This window comes from Hetaerina americana, unplaced genomic scaffold (assembly GCF_022747635.1).
Source record: "Hetaerina americana unplaced genomic scaffold, ioHetAmer1.1.p SCAF_54, whole genome shotgun sequence".
Lineage (NCBI taxonomy): Eukaryota > Metazoa > Arthropoda > Insecta > Odonata > Calopterygidae > Hetaerina > Hetaerina americana.
Genome location: NW_027287139.1, coordinates 2714229 through 2732028, shown reverse-complemented (window position 1 = coordinate 2732028; position 17800 = coordinate 2714229). Strand labels below are relative to the sequence as shown.

Below are 17800 nucleotides of genomic sequence, written 5' to 3'. Positions count from 1 at the left end.
TAGGGTTGCCCATTATAACCGTTGCTGTTTAATCTATATGAGGACGAAATGATTAATGAAGCCTGAGAAGAACTGGAGGTAGGGTTGAAAGAAAGAAAGAAAACCTATAGCAGGTAGGGAGAAATCCTATGGAGGCAAGAAAAATGGATAAAGGGCGTATTGAGCGGTAGTGGGTTGTTGAAGACTGTAATAGAGGGGAGAATGTTAGGCAAACGAGGAAAGGGCAGGAACAGGATTGGGATGTTGGACGGGTTGAAGGGAGGAAGAAATTACTCAGAGATGAAGGGGGACCTGATGTAGAGTAGAATGCTGGATTTTGTGTTTTGTTAGGAGTCACAAATTATTTATTTGGTAGTAGTGTCCACCCAAAACCTACCTTAGATTACCTTATAAATAATATATTAAAAAAACCATAAACACAGTAATCAACCCGAAGGTCGGTTTAGTAGGTGATGGTAGAGTTCACCCAGTGCTAAGCCCGACGGCGTGTGAAACTCACACATCAGGGTAGGGGGGCCAGTTCCTTTCCCTGTACCGGTTATGGTTTCCCAGGAAGATCTGGTACCCGAAAAATTACATAGGTTGGGTGGAGCAGCAGGTGCCCAGAGTGCCTTTCCCGGGAATCGAACCCGCGACCCTCCAGTCAGCAGTCCAATGCTCTACCCACTGGACTACCCTACTGGACGACCCACATATATTGATATATATATTTATATAGCACTTTTTGAAAGTCTCGCGGACGTGAATTTTAATGTATTTAATTTAGCACTAGTGGACACAGACAATTACACAGAAACACACAAAAAAAGAGACTCACTAATTTTCGGTGGTCGTAGCCACCTTTATCAACGAAGAGAGGGATAAGACCTGCATGCAGTACTGTCCGTTTATGATTTGATAATGAGTTACGCTTTCGAAGTTATTTTCATTAGTGAACATGTTGACTGAATACTCGTAATATTGACAAATAACCTGTGCTTTTCCCTTTGGTGCAATGGCACCCGTAGGCACCCTCGTGGGTGCATGCATTTGGGGCAAACTGGCGGACTCGTGGGGACGGCGGTCGGTCATCCTGACGGCCCTCGCCATCGACGCTGTGGCCGCCATCCTCTCCAGCCTCATGCAAACATTCTGGCCGTTTGTATTCTTCCGACTTGTCACCGGACTAACGTGAGCCATTCAGAAACACTGTTTCATTTAATATTCTCTCTTAAATGATTCCAGTTGTATTCTCGCCGTTTGATGTCAGTGTCGTTTTGAGAGCAGCTGATGCCAGTGAAATCATTCAGGAAGATTAGCAATCGTCGTCATCAATTACTTAAGTGGTATAAAAATCATTAAATACATTTTTGTCAATAGTTTACCCATAAAAATTTAAATTACACGTTCCTTACAACGCTTGCAACAAATAGTTCACATATAATTTACCCAATGTATATTCATGTTAAAGGTCATTATTGATAACATTTTCCCCATTCGAGCGAATAAAAGAGGGTGCAACCATTTTTAGCACTGCTCGAGCTGAGTGAAATTTCTTTTCGTTTTGCTTCTTCATTTTCCCTGCTCATATTATTTCACGCAAATGATTACTACATGCTTTCCGCAGGTAATAATAACAAGTTAAGCATACCAGAATAATGCCCATTAGGGAATCAGTGCCTCAAAATGTAGGGATAACTCAACCGTTAAAGTCATTCTTGTTGATGCCAAGGCTTGGTGCTGAAATGAGGGGCGGCTTTGCTTGCGGATGTACATTGACATGTTTTCCGAATGTGTCTGTAGAGTTGTGAGTAAATTTGGAAAAATAGATTCATTAAGGAAATTCTCATTATTTCATAAAGTTAAACTGATGAATGTGAGTACTCTGTGAGCATAATTATTGGTTAACTCGAGGCGATAATGCATTATTACCCTGCCCTATCGGTGCAGGGTAATAATGCATTTACAATGGCAATTAAAATATGTATTTAAATGAGCATCAACAAATAGCCTTCTCTTAATCTCATATTCAAAATGTAATACAAATAATGTAATCCACATCTTGGACTCATTTTCATAAAAGCATTAACCGCAATGTAATCTAGTTATTTTAAGAATCGGGATAAATTTGACTTTGGATCATAATTTTAGAAAAGAAATTACTATTCCCCTCGTGTGAAAAATGACCTTCGCCAATATTTAACCGTTAAAAACATTTTCCAAATTGACTCCTCTTTCTCTCTCTCTCTCTTCACCTGCTTCTTCGCCGGGCTTGCATCTTTGCTGGACAGAAATTTGGCGGCTCTTGCAGTATGCTACCCTTACTTGGGGGAATTGCACTCGTCGAAATACAGGAGCAGAGCGCTATGCTGGGTGGAGATGTTCTGGGCACTGGGAACCCTTTTAATCCCTTGTAAGTACATATATATCATGAGTCGAAAGATCTTGAGGGTGTTCATCACCAGCCTGAACGTAATCGCCCCTTCAAAATGCATGACTCTTAATGTAGAATCAGCAACCCATCGTAACCCTGAAGAAAACTCTCTAATTATGTACTCAAATGCCATTCTTAACGAATTATTGGACAATGTGTCTTGATAATTTGTTTAAATGAGCATTGCAGTGATTTGACAGCGGGAGTGCTCGCAAGGAGCAAGACTCACTTTTACTCTTAGGAATCAGATTTGCCGTCAAAGAACGCAATGCAGGACCGCCTTCCGTTCCCTCCCGGCTTCGAGCCTCGCCTTTCCTGCCCCAAGCGCATCCCCGCGGTCCTGGAACTCCATATTCTCCAATTCAGTGACAACATGACATAATTTCAGCCAAACACATCCTCTCTCCTCCCCGCTTCCTTTTTGGTCGGCTCCTTCTTCTTTGAACCGGCATTCACTCCCTTCCTGCCACGTTCACCCTTTCCCTTGCAGCGGCTTGCGTGGTATTATATACACGTAAATGAAGGGGAAAGAAAAGGGTGACGCGAGCAGAATGAATAAGGGAAGAATGTTTTAAAATGGCAAGATTCTATTCCAAAGACACTGCGGGAGATGCCGCAACAGTAACCTTTAACGGAGTCATCCGCTAATGTGCTTTTCAATGCAACAATTTCAGAGTGTAAAAATCATTCGCCTTGACTGGGATTCGAACCCAGATCCCTCAATATCCGGTCGAGTGCTTTAACCACTTAAGCTATCGAGGCGTCCTCTTATAAAGCCCCAAAAATGTCAGAGTTAAAGAGGACGCCTCGATAGCTTAAGTGGTTAAAGCACTCGACCGGATATTGAGGGATCTGGGTTCGAATCCCAGTCAAGGCGAATGATTTTTACACTCTGAAAATGTTGCATTGACCATAATTCTATATTTGATTGCGGGTCAGTCTGTGCCCTGGGACGAGTCAAACAATTGTAAAGGGTGTCAAGGTTGTGCTATTCCAAAAACAAAATCTATAAATTAGGTAACCTGGAAAAAGAGTGCTTTCCGGGCTTGGGAATTATTGGCCCGGCCGTCCTTCTTCCTCCCTTGCAGTGGTCGCGTGGGCGATCATCCCCCGCCCCTGGCTCCTCGGGTCCGCGGAGATCGGCTTCCGCTACAACTCCTGGAGGGTGTTCATCGCGGCCGCGGCAATCCCCTCCATCCTCTCCGTCGCCTGCATCTACTTCTTCCCGGAATCTCCCGCTTTCCTCCTGACCAAAGGGAGACACGACGAAGCTCTCCAAGTTTTCAGGCGAATATATCACTGGAACACGGGAAAACCGCACAATTCCTATCCGGTAAGACAAAAGGGCGGAAAGCAACGGCCGAATATTGTTTCGGCGAAATTAGCACTACATCCACTCCCCATCGCTCATTTGTCCACAGGATACGCTTAATTCCCTTGTAATTCCGCACGCAATTGCAAAGGGTGTGTAAATATTAGCGAGAATGTCTCTGGATGAGATATCCCGTCCCAGATTAAGGGCACTCGAGTATTGCTCCTTGGAGCCCCCTTGGAGTATAACGCACTTCTCCCAGTTTCCGCAACCCTCGATGAAAATTCATTTTTTCCCTCAGTCATGACACCGCTCATTCATGGACCACGTCCGAGACTTCTGCGGAGACAGTGATGAAAGTTTTCGTTGTTTTTTGTCAATCTTTTGATAGACATTTATAATAACACATAAAGGAAACGTCACTGTATAACGAAACTGGGAACGCCTCAAGTGCTTTTGGAAAGGGCTGTAGGTGTTCAAATGTTTGATATTCATCGGCTGATCGGCATTATTGATTTAGTTCATCAAAAAATATATGAAATAAACACTGGGAGTGTTTTAAATGAAATTGTGGGCTCTCTGGTTTGGAAAAATATTGCAAATGTAAATATTTCAAATGTAAATATTTCAAATGTAAATATTTCAAATGTAAATATTTCAAATGTAAATACTTCAAATGTAAATATTTCAAATGAATATATTTCAATGAAATCTTTGAGTTTTAGGTGAAGCGGCTGGAAATGAACAACTCGCTGGAGGGCGATGGTGGCTGGAATGGGTCGGGGGAAGTGAGGAAGGAGAGCCAGAGCATCGCGTCAAGGCTGATGGACACGATCAGTCAAATGGGCGATTTATTCCGACCTCCCCTTCTCAAGAACACTATGATTGGGCTCAGCAGTCTATTCTCTCTCCAACTCGGGTAAGCACCCACCATTTCCACTCTTCCATCCCTGATTCGCTGATATCCTTTGGGAAAACTCAACGAACCGTCATCGGAGGTTTCGACGATTAGTTTAAAAATAAAGGTTCTCTCTTTTTAAAAGGACTTTCATATTTCCCCAGAGGTTAGCTATCCACCGATGGCCACAACACGAAATGGCCCATTGACGCTATATATGCCGCTTGAAGTTGATGTTTCCCGATGTGACTGCTGCCTTCATTAAGTTCCCTTGAATTTTGGATGATATGGCAAATATTTGTGTACATTTAAATAATGGCTAATAAGTATTGATGTGTAGCTTGATTGGTATTCGTCTTATCTATGGTCTCAACTAGAAGAGATTGTCGGCTATCCGCGGTGATTGTGAAGAATTTCGACCCTTTTTATTCGAAAGTAATAAATAAATACTTGTAATTACAGGGTACTTTTAAGTTCGTATTTGCTTCTGCACTCTTTTTACAAAAATCCGATCTTCCAGGGCTTTTTGTGCGTGGAGCGGATTATACAGGGTTCGTCCGGAAAATAAGTGTACTGAGCTCAGGAAAAAAAATTTATTACACTTTTACATATCTTAAGCTAATATTCCTCAAAATAGGACCCTTGTGAGTCGATACACTTGTTCCAGCGGCGTTCCCATTCCTGGAACGCTCCCGCGAAGGCATCATCGGGAACCTCTCGAAGACACGTCGTCACGGCCTCTTTGACGGCGTCCAAAGTCCCGTATCGCGTTCCTTTCAAACTCCTCTTTATCTTCGGGAACAGAAAGAAGTCCGGTGGTGCCAAGTCTGGGCTGTAGGGCGGGTGCGGCAGCGTTGCCACGCCGTGCTTGGCCAAGAAGTCCGACACGACGAGCGCGGTGTGAGACGGCGCATTGTCGTGATGCAGCCGCCAGATGTTTTTGATCGCTGGCCGGACGCGGGCGACTCGTTTTCGAAGATTACACTGCTCTGCTATCATCCGACCACTAAGACGACGATCAGAGTTCAGTACATCACGAACTTTTCGCACATTTTCGTCGGTGAGTGTCGTTGATGGGCGTCCAGGCCGTGGTTCGTCGTCGACCTCTTCTCTGCCCTCCACGAACATCTTGTGCCACGGAAAGATCATGTTTCTGGACATGGCTGACTCCCCGTAAGCCTGGTTAATCATACCGACAGTTTCGGTAGACAATTTCCCAAGCTTTACCGCAAATTTGATGGAATAACGCTGCTCCAAAAACGTCGGCATCTCGTTCCGTGACGTGGGTCGAGCGTGGAGGTTCGCGTTAACAGAGCTCCTCACTACACCACAGCTCAGAGCCGACTGCCTTTTTCAGCGTCGCTTGGCAACATACCCCCCTCATATCGCAGCCCGTCAGAGCGGTGCTGGGCGCGCCTGGAGCGGCGGGAAAAAATCAGTACACTTATTTTCCGGACGAACCCTGTAAATAGAACTTCTCCAAAAACAACCGTCGTCTATGACCTCTAACTTTACATGCACACAATTGGCGATAGATATCGACAAAATGATAATATATTTCTATTTCAAATTTTAGTTAGTATTCAGGTTAACGCTAAAAGGACTAGGAAACCATGGATCACGGATGAAATGATTACAAAGATGGATCAGCGGAGAAAATGGAAGAATGTAAATACACCGCTAAGCAAAATGAAGTACAAAATTAAACTACAAGATTAAACAATAAATTGAGGCGGGCAACAAATAAAGCAAAAGAAGCATGGTGGAAGACCCAGTGTGAGGATATGGAAAGTTTGCAAAGGAAGGGTAAAGTTGGTGCGCTGTACATAATAGTTAAATCGTTATCGGGAAGTAAGAAAGGGATATCTATGCCAACAATTAGACATAAGGCGGGTATGGTAATAGTTGACACAGGAAAGATCCAAGAGAGATGGAAGGAGTATATAGAAGAACTGTATAGTAAAGAAATTAGACCAAAAATATTAGACATTGAAAAAGAATATGACGTAGAGGAAGATAGCTTATGTCCAGGCATAATCAACGAGGAGATAGAAAGGGCATTAAGGGAGATAAAACTAAATTGGGCTGTGGGGGTGGATAACATTCCTGCTGAACTACTGAAATGTTTAGGCAAATTTGGGAGGAAGAGCCTATATGGGATGATAGTTTTTAATAGGAAGGAATCTGGCCAGAAGACTTTGTGAGATCAGGTTTAGTTCCTATTCCGAAAAAGGTAAAGACAACATCATGTGAGGACTATAGGACAATAAGTTTGATATCCCACGCAGCTAAAGTTGTTCTCAGGATCATAAAAAAAAGGATAGAGGGTAGGGCAAATGATTACTTAGGGGATGATCACTTTGGGTTTAGGAAGGGGATTCCATTGCAGTAATGGGATTATTAATCGAGAGGATTATAGAACACAACCAGGAGGTATTTGCCTGTTTCGTAGATTTCGAAAAAGCGTTTGATAGAGTGAATTGGGAAAAACTAATGAGTATATTGCAGAAAATAGGAATAGATTGGATGGAGAGGAGGCTAATCCGCGACCTGTACATGTCTCAGACTGCTCAAGTGCGAGTGGGGAACGGGGAGTCCGGATGGACAGTGTTAGGAAGAGGTGTAAGGCAGGGTTGCCCATTATCACCGTTGCTGTTCAACCTGTATGCAGAGGAAATGATTAAAGAGGCATGGGAAGAACTGGAGGTAGGAATGAAAATTGGTGGGGAATTCTTAAAATCAGTTAGGTTCGCCGATGACCAAGCTTTAGTTTGTCATTCAGCCAAGGGGCTGCAAGCATTGCTGAGTGAATTGGAAATTCAGTGCAGCAGGTATGGGATTAAAATCAATATTATAAAACAAAGGCAATGCGATTACCTAGAAAGAAAAAGGCTAAGCTAAACATTAAAATAGGAGGGCAAAAACTAGAGCAGGTAGAGCAGTTTACGTATCTGGGAAGTGTTTTGGACCAACACGGTCAATGTAGTAGGGACGTAAGGAGAAGAATTGCGCTAGGCAAAGAGGCTTTCACAAGGAGGAGGGAGTTGATGACAGGGACGTTGAGTAAGGATATTAAGAAAAGACCCGTAAAAACCTTGATATGGAGCGTAGCTATGTACGGTGCGGAAACGTGGTCATCGAAGCAGGAGAATAGACGTAGACTGGAGGCTTTTGAAATGTGGGTGTAGAGAAGAATGGAGAAGGTGAAGTGGGCATAGAAGGAAACAAATGAGGAAGTACTTGGTATGGTAGGTATAGGGAGAGGTTATCTGGGAGAAATCGTATGGAGGCAGGAAAAGTGAATGAAGGGGGTATTGACCGGCAGTGGGATGTTGAAGACTGTAATTGAGGGGAGAATGTTAGGCAGACGAGGAAAGGGAAGGAACAGGATAGGGATGTTGGACGGGATGAAGGGAGGCAGAAATTACTCAGAGATGAAGAGGGACCTGATATAGAGTAGGATGCTGGATTTTGTGTTTTGTTAGGAGTCACAAAATGTTTTATTTAATAGCTTTGTCCATCTAAAAATCTACCTTAACCGGTAGATTACTTAATAATAAAATAATAATACTTCCTCCTGTTGGTGCTTCACCAGGGGCACATTTATTTGAATTTATTGATCTAATTCATAGTGATCATGTTCACGTTCCAATTCTCGAGAGGTTTTTCCACAGGTCACGTGGATTGGATGGGAAGCATGTCGAAAGGATGATAACAAATAATACGCGTATCTGACTTGGAGATGCAGAATTAGTTGCCTCGGCCATTGTTGTGTCCTAATAATTATCGTTTTCAAAGAAATTTAGCTCTTGACATGCAGAACGAAATGTTGGGCACACTATAAGTTGGCCCTCGAACATCCACTAGCAACAGCATTCATCATTCTTCGGATGAACTGTATAAATACGGGCAAGAGGATCAGTAGAACCCACATCCGGATGACCAGGAACCGCTTCGCCTTGCTTCCGACGTTGAAAAATCTTCGATGAAGGGATACTATACGGTATTATGATGCGATAACACGATGTTATACTTTTACGATATTTTAATGGTTATTCCGCTATTCTGGGCCGGGTCGTATCGAAAAAAACGATATATTATTAAAATCGATGTAGCCGTTCTTGAGTTATAAATGGTGTAACGAACACGATTTCCGACTTTCTTTTATATGCATAGAAGATATATAATTATAAATGGTTTGTCCCAAAAAATTAGCGGAATGAATCAGGGTAGACAATTTTTGCAGATCAAAGTACAATTCACTAAAAATCTTCAAAACAGCACCCTTTTGCATCAACACACCGATGTCAGCGCCTTTTGTCGTGCTTCTGATACGCCTCCTCGAATGTGTCGAATGGAGTCTCGTTCGGGCACCTCGTCACGGCCTATTTGAATTAATCTAGTGATCTAAAATGGTACTAAAAGGGGTTGTGCTTGGGACGTACTCAAAAGCCCGCCTTATCACCAGTAACCGCCTGGTCTAAAAAATTTCCGGTAACTTTCACAGTAGTCCAAGAGGTCCAAGGCAATATTGTCACACAAGCAGTCTATTGACATCACCTTGGTGACCATATTGGTACAGCTTTCTCATGGCTAAATCTTATTTAAGAATGCTATGCACTAGGGTTCTCTGAGTAATGAAATCTGCAGACATCCTGACGCTTAGAGGCTAATCAGAATTGAGCATATGTCTTAGTTTTTGCACATTTTCATCAAACTGTGTTGTTGATGGATGTACAGGGCACTCCTCTTTGTCAACCTCGTTAACCTCCCAAAACATCCTCTGCATGCAGAAAACCATCCTTCGGAAATATGAACCTGTTCTCCTCTTGATTGCAGATACTTTGGCTTTGGGATGTGGTTCCCGGAGCTGTTCAATCGATTCGAGGAATTCCAGATGGCGCACCCGAACGAGACGGCGTCCGTGTGTGAGGTGGCCAACATGGAGGTGGCGACACCGCAGTGGGTGCTCGCGTTGGGCAACGGCACCAACGCGACCACCATGATGGACTGCTCGGACGACACCATCCAGCCGCAGGTGTTCATCAACACGTTCTCCATTGGCTCCACGAGCATCATATTCGCCTTCCTGACGGGGGCCTTCGTGGAGCGGATAGGACGAAAGAGGGTCATAGGTAAGGAGACATGGGGTCGACCGCCCTCGTTTCCCGCCCCGCGAGGATTGACGCGGAGGGCAAGGGGAGAATTATTTGCGACGACCACGTCTGCGACCTGCGAAAACTAACATCGAGGTGAAACGTGATGTATATTGCACATACTGCATTCACAAAGCTTACACGAAGTTAAGAGGAAGACTACACGAAGTTAAACGTCTTCGGCGGATTTACAGCCACAAGCTTCAATGAGAAAAGAATAGTCTCACAGAAAAAACAAACCGAAATGATAACGTTGCTATGTGAACGTGGATTATTTAATCAATGAAAAAAAAATAATCGTGCTCGCTGTAAAACACTTCATTACCGCGGTCACCGAGATGAAAGATAAATTTAAACTTGGAAAGGACCGTGAAAAAGCTTGAGGATAATTTCAAACAACAACAATCGATTGTTAGGGGAAAAGAGTGCGGCAAAGACCATGAAAACATTTTGTTAGTTTATAAAAATTTTGCTTTTTCATTCATTTATGAAATTTCATTTTAACCAATACTGACAAAATATTTGGAAATAAAATTTAGGTTTTTTAACTTTACATTCCTGTTGAGATAAACGAACATTATGCCCTACGTCGAAGGAATCGATCTGGGAAAATAAGTAAGTTTGCATTCAAAATGAATTGTAGAAGGCGAAGATACTCTTTGAATGAATTAATTAATTAAATGAATAATTGATCAAAATTGCCACAGTAATCCTTCCCTGGGGGGTAAGAGAGTTTGTTTTTGATGGTGACCCACTGTATAAAAGAGACGTTTGTGAATACGGTTTTGACGGGGGTCTTTGCAGTTAAGATGGGACGAACTCTGGAGGAAGACTCCTGCTTTGCGATGCAAATTAAAGTGGTGTCAGACGTGAAGGTTGAAGAAACCGAGTTGACCGATAGAGAGATGTGCACACACGCACTCGCAAATCCAAGTTTAATACTTGTTGTCCTATCGACCTCCGAAATCAGCAAACTTTGTGTACATTAATTTCTCCTCATGCATGCCAAAGTCTCCCTCAACACTTTTTCTCGTCTTCAATTCGCCCCTGATGCTGGTCTTCATCAGGCGATACCGTCTCAACGTGAGTCCATTACGCCCAATTGACTTCCTGTCAGTTTTCATTCGGCTGTTCTCTTTCCCTGCTCTTAATACGAAGAAGTTCCCGTACAGTTACTTCGTTAGCTGCGCGATCCGTCCGTATCGTCTTCATTATCCTGCGGCATCACCTGTCCCACAACCCGATTCCTACCTCCGTCGCTGGCGTTCAGATCAGATGTTTGGACAATTGAATGCATCGTGGCGTCACTTATTATCGTTTTCGTTGGCGAATGGCGGCTTTTAACTCGATGAAAACGTGTTTTAATTTAGATTCTATTTAACTAATTCGATATTCAGCCCTTAATCATTCCTAATCATCTCAATACCAAACATGAATTTAAGTTTCAGCCGTTATGTGGTGGAACCGATCCATGGCGAATGCTCGCAACCCCACCCAACACGTGGGGACAACCCGGTTTCCCTACCTCATATATTTCATGCATATGCACATATTAGATTCCATAAATTGAAAGCTTCACTTGACAATAATGTAGCACATCGGAGCTAGTCGAAAATATATCTTTATTCAGTGGACAATAGCAAGAGCCTTCCTCTCTCTTATTAACGTCATTCTCTTTTGAATATAGTACTCAGCACCACCTTAATATATTTTTATGTACCGTTTCAATTAATACAGGGTGCGTTCCTAAAGTAATGCATTATTTTTTAAAAGTAATTTATTGAACAGGATTAATACTTAAAATTCTCACATTCCTGACCTTGGGACATGGCTGGAAGAGTCGCTGGTAAGCAAAAGCGCCCTGAAAGGCGTCTTTTACAGACCTCTCGCAAGGTCTTCGTCACGGCTGATTGGATCTGTTCTATGGATGGAAAACGGGTTCGTTTCAGGGCTGCATTAATCCGAGGGAACAAAAAGAAGTCTGCTGGGGCGACGTCAGGACTCTAGGGGGGATGGGGCAGCGTTGGCACCTGGTGTTTGGCCAAGAACTCGCGGACTCGTAGCGTTGTGGTATGATGCATTTTCATGATGGAGTTGCCAGGTGGCGGAGATGTCTTTTCTCGTCTTGATTGCACTTTTTCGGAGTCTTTCCAGCACATCCACGTAGCAGGCAGTGATAACTGTCTGTATTTGAGGGAAAAACTCCTTATGGACCACTCCTCGGTTTTATGAGCATTGCTTTCACTTTCGATTTGCTCATTCTTCGCCGTGAACCTCTTCCCGGCCCTCCTTAAAGGCCTTTAACCACCCCGGAACGAGTAGGGCAGAGCAGAGCCCCGTAAGCCTCACGAATCATTTTGCCAGTCTCCTCCATATATTTTTTTCTGCTTAGCTCAAAACTTAGTAATCGCGTAACGCTGCTCGATTGTCGATTCCATTATTTTCTTGGCATGGTCGGCGCGCAGAGGTTTACCATAACTGACGTCCTGCCACTTCCACAGCTTGGAGATCACTCAAATTGGTTTTGCGGCAAAGATTAGCCTCCTTTCCACCAACTCCAAGTAATTTGATCCCACTCAAACCAATGAGAGCGGCGTGGAAATTGTAATTGCATTACTCTCGGAATGCACCCTTTATTATCTTTTAATCCCTGACGTTGATTTTCCATTGGACTACAACTTACATTCTTTTTTTTTCAGTGACCGCGATGACGCTAACTGCATGCTGTGGCGCAGGGAGCTACTTTGTCCGATCTGCAAGTCAAAATCTGGCGCTATCATGTTTCCTACAAGCTTTCAATGCAGCTTCTTTCTCGACGCTCATGTCTGTGATCATTGAGCTCTTCCCAGCTACATTAAGGTACTCGTTCATCTATTTACTCAAGGGATAAAGTCAACGAATAAATTCCACCAGTCGAAATACCTTCAAGTGTTTAAGTAAATAAACTTCACTCTAGAGCTTCGAAACGAAAAAAAAATATTTCCAGTTGAGTTTGAGGCTGTTATGCTATTACTTAATTAATTTGAATTCTCCTTAATTCGTTTGACGAATTTGAAACTGAAATATAACATATATTTCATCGAAAAAGTTTTCAATTTCTCCATATATGAGTAATTGTTTGATTAACTACTTTCCTTTGCACAATTTATCATTAGCATCCACTTTTTCGGAACTCTATATCACTCTTACTGCTCCAGAAGAGTTCAGTAGGTCAATCCGAATGTATTTCATTGCACAGGGGACTTGCGACAACGATGGTGATGCACATGAGCTACGTCGGTCCCATCGTGGGCAACCTGCTGTTTGGGCTCCTTCTGGACGTCAACTGCGCCATCCCTGTCTTCTTCTCCGCTGGGATCATCGCGGGTGAGCTGCCTTATTCTTTAGGAACGATGAATCTCTGGGACAACGGCCCGGATGCAAGCAAACTAAAGCGCTAGAGAGATGACTCTTAAAGGTCATTCCATTTCTATCGAGTCGAATATATTAGGCGACTCAACTCGGAGGGGCAATCGCGCCCATACCTTAATAGTTAAATTCCACATTGCTACAGAGGCATAAACTGGCTCAAGAAGGAATAATTACTTGATTTAATATTGATGATCCGATATTTTTAATATTTTGCCGAACATAATGCTTAAGAATGCTGTGCTTACGATGTGTTCTGGTTCTAAGCGATCATTTTGGTTGTAATAATGGAACTCAGCCGACTATGCATCATGGTATGTAGTAGAATGGTGACTACCCCCTGAACATCAACGCAATACTCTCTTCAAAACACAGAAAGTTGTTATTGGTGTTAGGACACCAGCCTTTTATACATAAGCATTCACTTATACGTTACCATGAATGTCTATTTGCGCATACATAAACTTACGTAAAAGCATGCATCTCTGCGTAGATCATGCAATGATTGGTGTGCTCTGGGAGAGTTTTATATGTCCTGGTGGTTCAATCTGCCAATTTAAAGTCGGGCCATAATAATGCCCACGGTGTCACTGGTAAGCGTTGTTGTCCTGATTAGTTTTGCTTGCTCCTCTCATCCTAATTCCAATGCAATTCCTACCTCCCCGCTCACTCCTTCATCCAAGCAAAATTTGAATAATCTCGCTGGTTTTCTCCAAACCTTTTCCTAATCCTGAATTGAAAATTTACCCATGTATTCTAAATAATAGCCTTGTATTCTAAATAAGTAAGACCTAACTGAGGCGAAATAATATCTCTCTTTTAATCTTTCATTAACTTCCCCACGGCTCGTCTCATTAAACCAAGCTCCTTCAAAGTATGACCTGCGTGTTTCTGATGTGTTAGAGGTTTCATGTGTGACAGCCAAGCATTTACACCTGAATTTTGGTCCCTTTCCTGGTGGAAAATATGGTAAGCCCTGATACATAGCAGAATGGTTTTATATGGTACGCAAGGGAAGGTCGACCGTTGAAGTAATCTGTGAGTGCAATCCCCAATTCCAGCATTTCGACAAATCCGTTGACTATCTACATCTAAGTAATACTCCGCAAGCCGCCACGAGGGCGTATGGCGGGAGGTGTTGGGCCACCACCCGTAAAAGAGAATGCTACTCGTATATAAATATACCTTTAAACTTCAAGGATACCTGCGAAGTCGTTTCGTGTGTAAAGCGATTATAATAAGCAAGAATCTAAGAGCGAATCGTCATCAGCTGCCTCGTCGCATTCTCCTTTATCTCGTCAACCGACCTTTGGGAAGGCTGCGTTTTTGTTTCAGGGTCATGGCCGTAGACCCATTACTCCTCTCCTGTTATTCTCTTTTTTAGAAAACCTAGGTCATCGTTTGCAGCACAGGGCATGTCCCCTGCAACCGCTGAACGAAATTTTTGACGTCGACGGTTTAAAAGAGATTACGACGAGGCAGCTGACGACCATTCCGAAAGTGGACTTATTGTGATGTTGGATGGACGTGACGCTGATACTGGCGGCCATCGAGGCATCACACTATTATCATCCATCATTTAAATCGTGTTCTCAATGCATTCGTTCAATAAAAATGAGGAAGAAGATCTCTAATCACGAGTGATCACGAGCTCCTCGTCTTTGGGTCATACCCCCGGGAACTTAGAAGATGCGCTTCCCTTTGATGCTACGTTTCCGAATATTAGAGAATATGCAATTGCAGACGACCTCTTTCATCAACGGGACTCCTCTGAACACCCACTGGATGGACATCCGTGTAATTGTGAGATGTCGTGATCGTCCATAAAAGATAACAAAAATAGGTTTTCACATAATTATTTAACGTTAAAATTGTAAAAAGTACACGAAAGGAATTTTTTTTCATATTAACTTTTAAATTATGTCAATTAAAAGGAAAAATCAATTATCAAATAATCACTTTTCGGCTTCATCGAAATATATTTCAGTTTATTTATTATTTACATTAAAAATTAAAAAAAAAATATTTATAGTTTAATCTAACAAAACTCTCAAGTGCACCCTTCACTTAAAATTTAAACATTCGAATAATGTTAAAAATGTTCCTTGAAGTGACATTAAAACCTTGCTGACATTCTACCACCGTAATAATCGCCTATAATTTTCTGACCGTTATTGCTCATATCCTTCGAACTTAATTACCTGCCTAATTACCCGTCATGGCGTATTTTCTGATATCATAGCGTGTCCAGGTCTCTAATGTAGCTGCTCATAACACACGCGCACACAGAGACAAGCTCTAATGGCGGCAAGAGAAGGGGTAGTTGTAGTTTTAATGGGAGGCGGCCGACAGCCAAGGTCATTTGTGTCATTGGGGACGGATGGGAAGGGAGGAAGGGCAAACTCTTGCCGAAAGGCTTCAAAGGGTCCACAGTTTAACGTCCCACCTGACGGCCGTCGTACTCAATCAAACTGCTGTCGACACAAGACCTCAAGTAAGGATCGGGATCCCAATCCCACCAAGAAAAGGAGGGATGATGATGTTGTCTGCGGGGAAGTTCCGCCCTATATTTCTCTCACGAGAATGCCCTCCAGATTGGCAAGTGAGGGCAAAATGCGTGTGCTGACCACATACACATCAATCGCTGCTCAAGTTACCCGCACCAGAACACGCATAGTCGGTAGGATCGCCATGAGGATGCCAAAACACAAATATGTATGAGAAGTGATTCGTAAAAATTGGTATCAAAACAGGTTATTTCACACAAGAAATGATTGATTATATTTGCTCATTGGCATGGCAATGCAACAAATAATCGGCGAATATTCAAAACGATGAACTTAACATTTGAGAGATGAATTGAGGGTCCTGAGTGCATAGTGACCTGATAGTGGAACCCCACTTAAAACACCGCGTGTTGCAAATTCCAAAGAAACTGCGGGAGATGCCGCAACAGTAACTTTTAACGGAGTCATCCGCTAATGTGCATTTCAATGCAATAATTTCAGAGCGTAAAAATCATTCGCCTTGACTGGGACACGAACCCAGATCCCTCAATATCCGGTCGAGTCAAGGCGAATGATTTTTACGCTCTGAAATTATTGCATTGAACCGCGAGTTGCTTTTCCGGATGCCTGAGCTTGGTGAGGCGTCAACTGCGCCATCCCTGTCTTCTTCTCCGCTGGGATCATCGCGGGTGAGCTGCCTTATTCTTTAGGAACAACCTCTTCTCTTCGAACGCTTGGGAACCTAACGCCCTCAAATTCGTAAAACCCTCAAATATCACCCACGAGAGCAAACCATAATATTGAATAGTTTGTATTCTGTCTAATGAGCACTTGACTGCTGTTGAGTTTGAAAACTCCCACGAAATAGAGAATCCCGCGTCTGGCAGGAAGAAAGAGGAAGTCGCTCATTACCTCAAGGCTTCTTCCTTTTTGCATGCACCAGATGCTATCTTTGCAGCATAGGGTGCTATTTATTGCATTGATTACACCACTAACGAGCCCTTTCTGATCCTGCAGGATGCGCCGTTCTTTGTTTATTCCTACCAAACAACAAGAACGCAGTCATCTCCTGACGTGGCCAAGGGCGGAGATGGGGTCGTCCGAGAGAAAGTAAACCACCTTCCGTCCGGCAACAGCCCGGATCCTGAAGAGAAATGGTTTTCAACGGATTCCTATAGTGAAAGTATTATGAATTTCACGCTACATGTTTATTCCAAAGCTTTGATCGGTATTGAAATGTTTTTACTAAATATTATACGCACCCTGAGTTCTATTGTACACATTTTGTATGATTTTTTCAAAGAATGCTGTTTATATATTTATAATTTGTAAGTTTACACATATGCATAAATAATCGCGAAATAACATTAAAGCATACAGTTATAAAAATTTCTTTAAATTCTTACAATAAAAACTTACACTTTTGACGCGCCAAAGTATTAAATCTTACTATTCCTAATTAGATAGTTATTCATAATTTTGATCTTAATTTATGATCTAGCTTCGGGAAATGCACCGTATCTAGAAATAGTATTTAAGAAGTCGTTGGTAGATCACAAGGTTCCCAGAGATTGGAAAACGGCTAACGTAACACCAATACTTCAAAACGGAGACAAGGAGGAACCGAGTAATTACATACCTATCTCCCTCACATCCATTGAATCCATCCCATGCAAGATTTTGGAACATATCGTATGGTTGCTATTTCGATCGTGAGACACCTCGGTAATCAGAAGTTAATAATGAAAAATCAACACAGTTTCCGAAAGTGTAGATTCTGCGAGACACAAGTTGCGCTTTTTGTTCATGATATACTTATTTCGGGAGAGAGCAATGTTCCAGTGGCGCGATTTTTTTAGATTTTAAGAAAGCCTTCAACAAAGTACCTCATAGTAGAATACTTGAAAAACTAGAAGCACTTGGCATAAATATCCGGGGTTGGATGAAAAACTTTCTGAATGGTCGGGTTCAAAGAGCAGTCAGACGAATTTGGTCAGAAAAGTTTCCGACTCGACGTGAAGATGGCAGCACTCGTCATAAAGCTAGTGAATTCCGTCGCTCATCTATTGAAAGTTACTCAACAAAGTTTCAGCCATTTTGGACGGG

General features: G+C 42.6%; 1 protein-coding gene across 3 annotated transcripts in view; it reads left to right on the top strand.

Moving 5' to 3' along the window:
- Window positions 1-17043, top strand: part of LOC139694761 (synaptic vesicle glycoprotein 2B-like) — a 31981-nt gene extending 14938 nt beyond the window's left edge. For 2 of the 3 annotated variants that reach the window (XM_071593269.1, XM_071593268.1), the window contains 8 exons: window positions 1008-1170; window positions 2271-2392; window positions 3502-3746; window positions 4451-4644; window positions 9463-9758; window positions 12479-12638; window positions 13018-13145; window positions 16712-17043. In XM_071593269.1, coding sequence (XP_071449370.1) covers window positions 1008-1170; window positions 2271-2392; window positions 3502-3746; window positions 4451-4644; window positions 9463-9758; window positions 12479-12638; window positions 13018-13145; window positions 16712-16767 — 1364 coding nt within the window. In that variant the 3' untranslated portion in view covers window positions 16768-17043. The remainder of the gene's footprint in view (window positions 1-1007; window positions 1171-2270; window positions 2393-3501; window positions 3747-4450; window positions 4645-9462; window positions 9759-12478; window positions 12639-13017; window positions 13146-16711) is intronic. The other variant, XM_071593270.1, reaches the window with a different exon arrangement.
- Window positions 17044-17800: the final 757 nt, after the last annotated feature.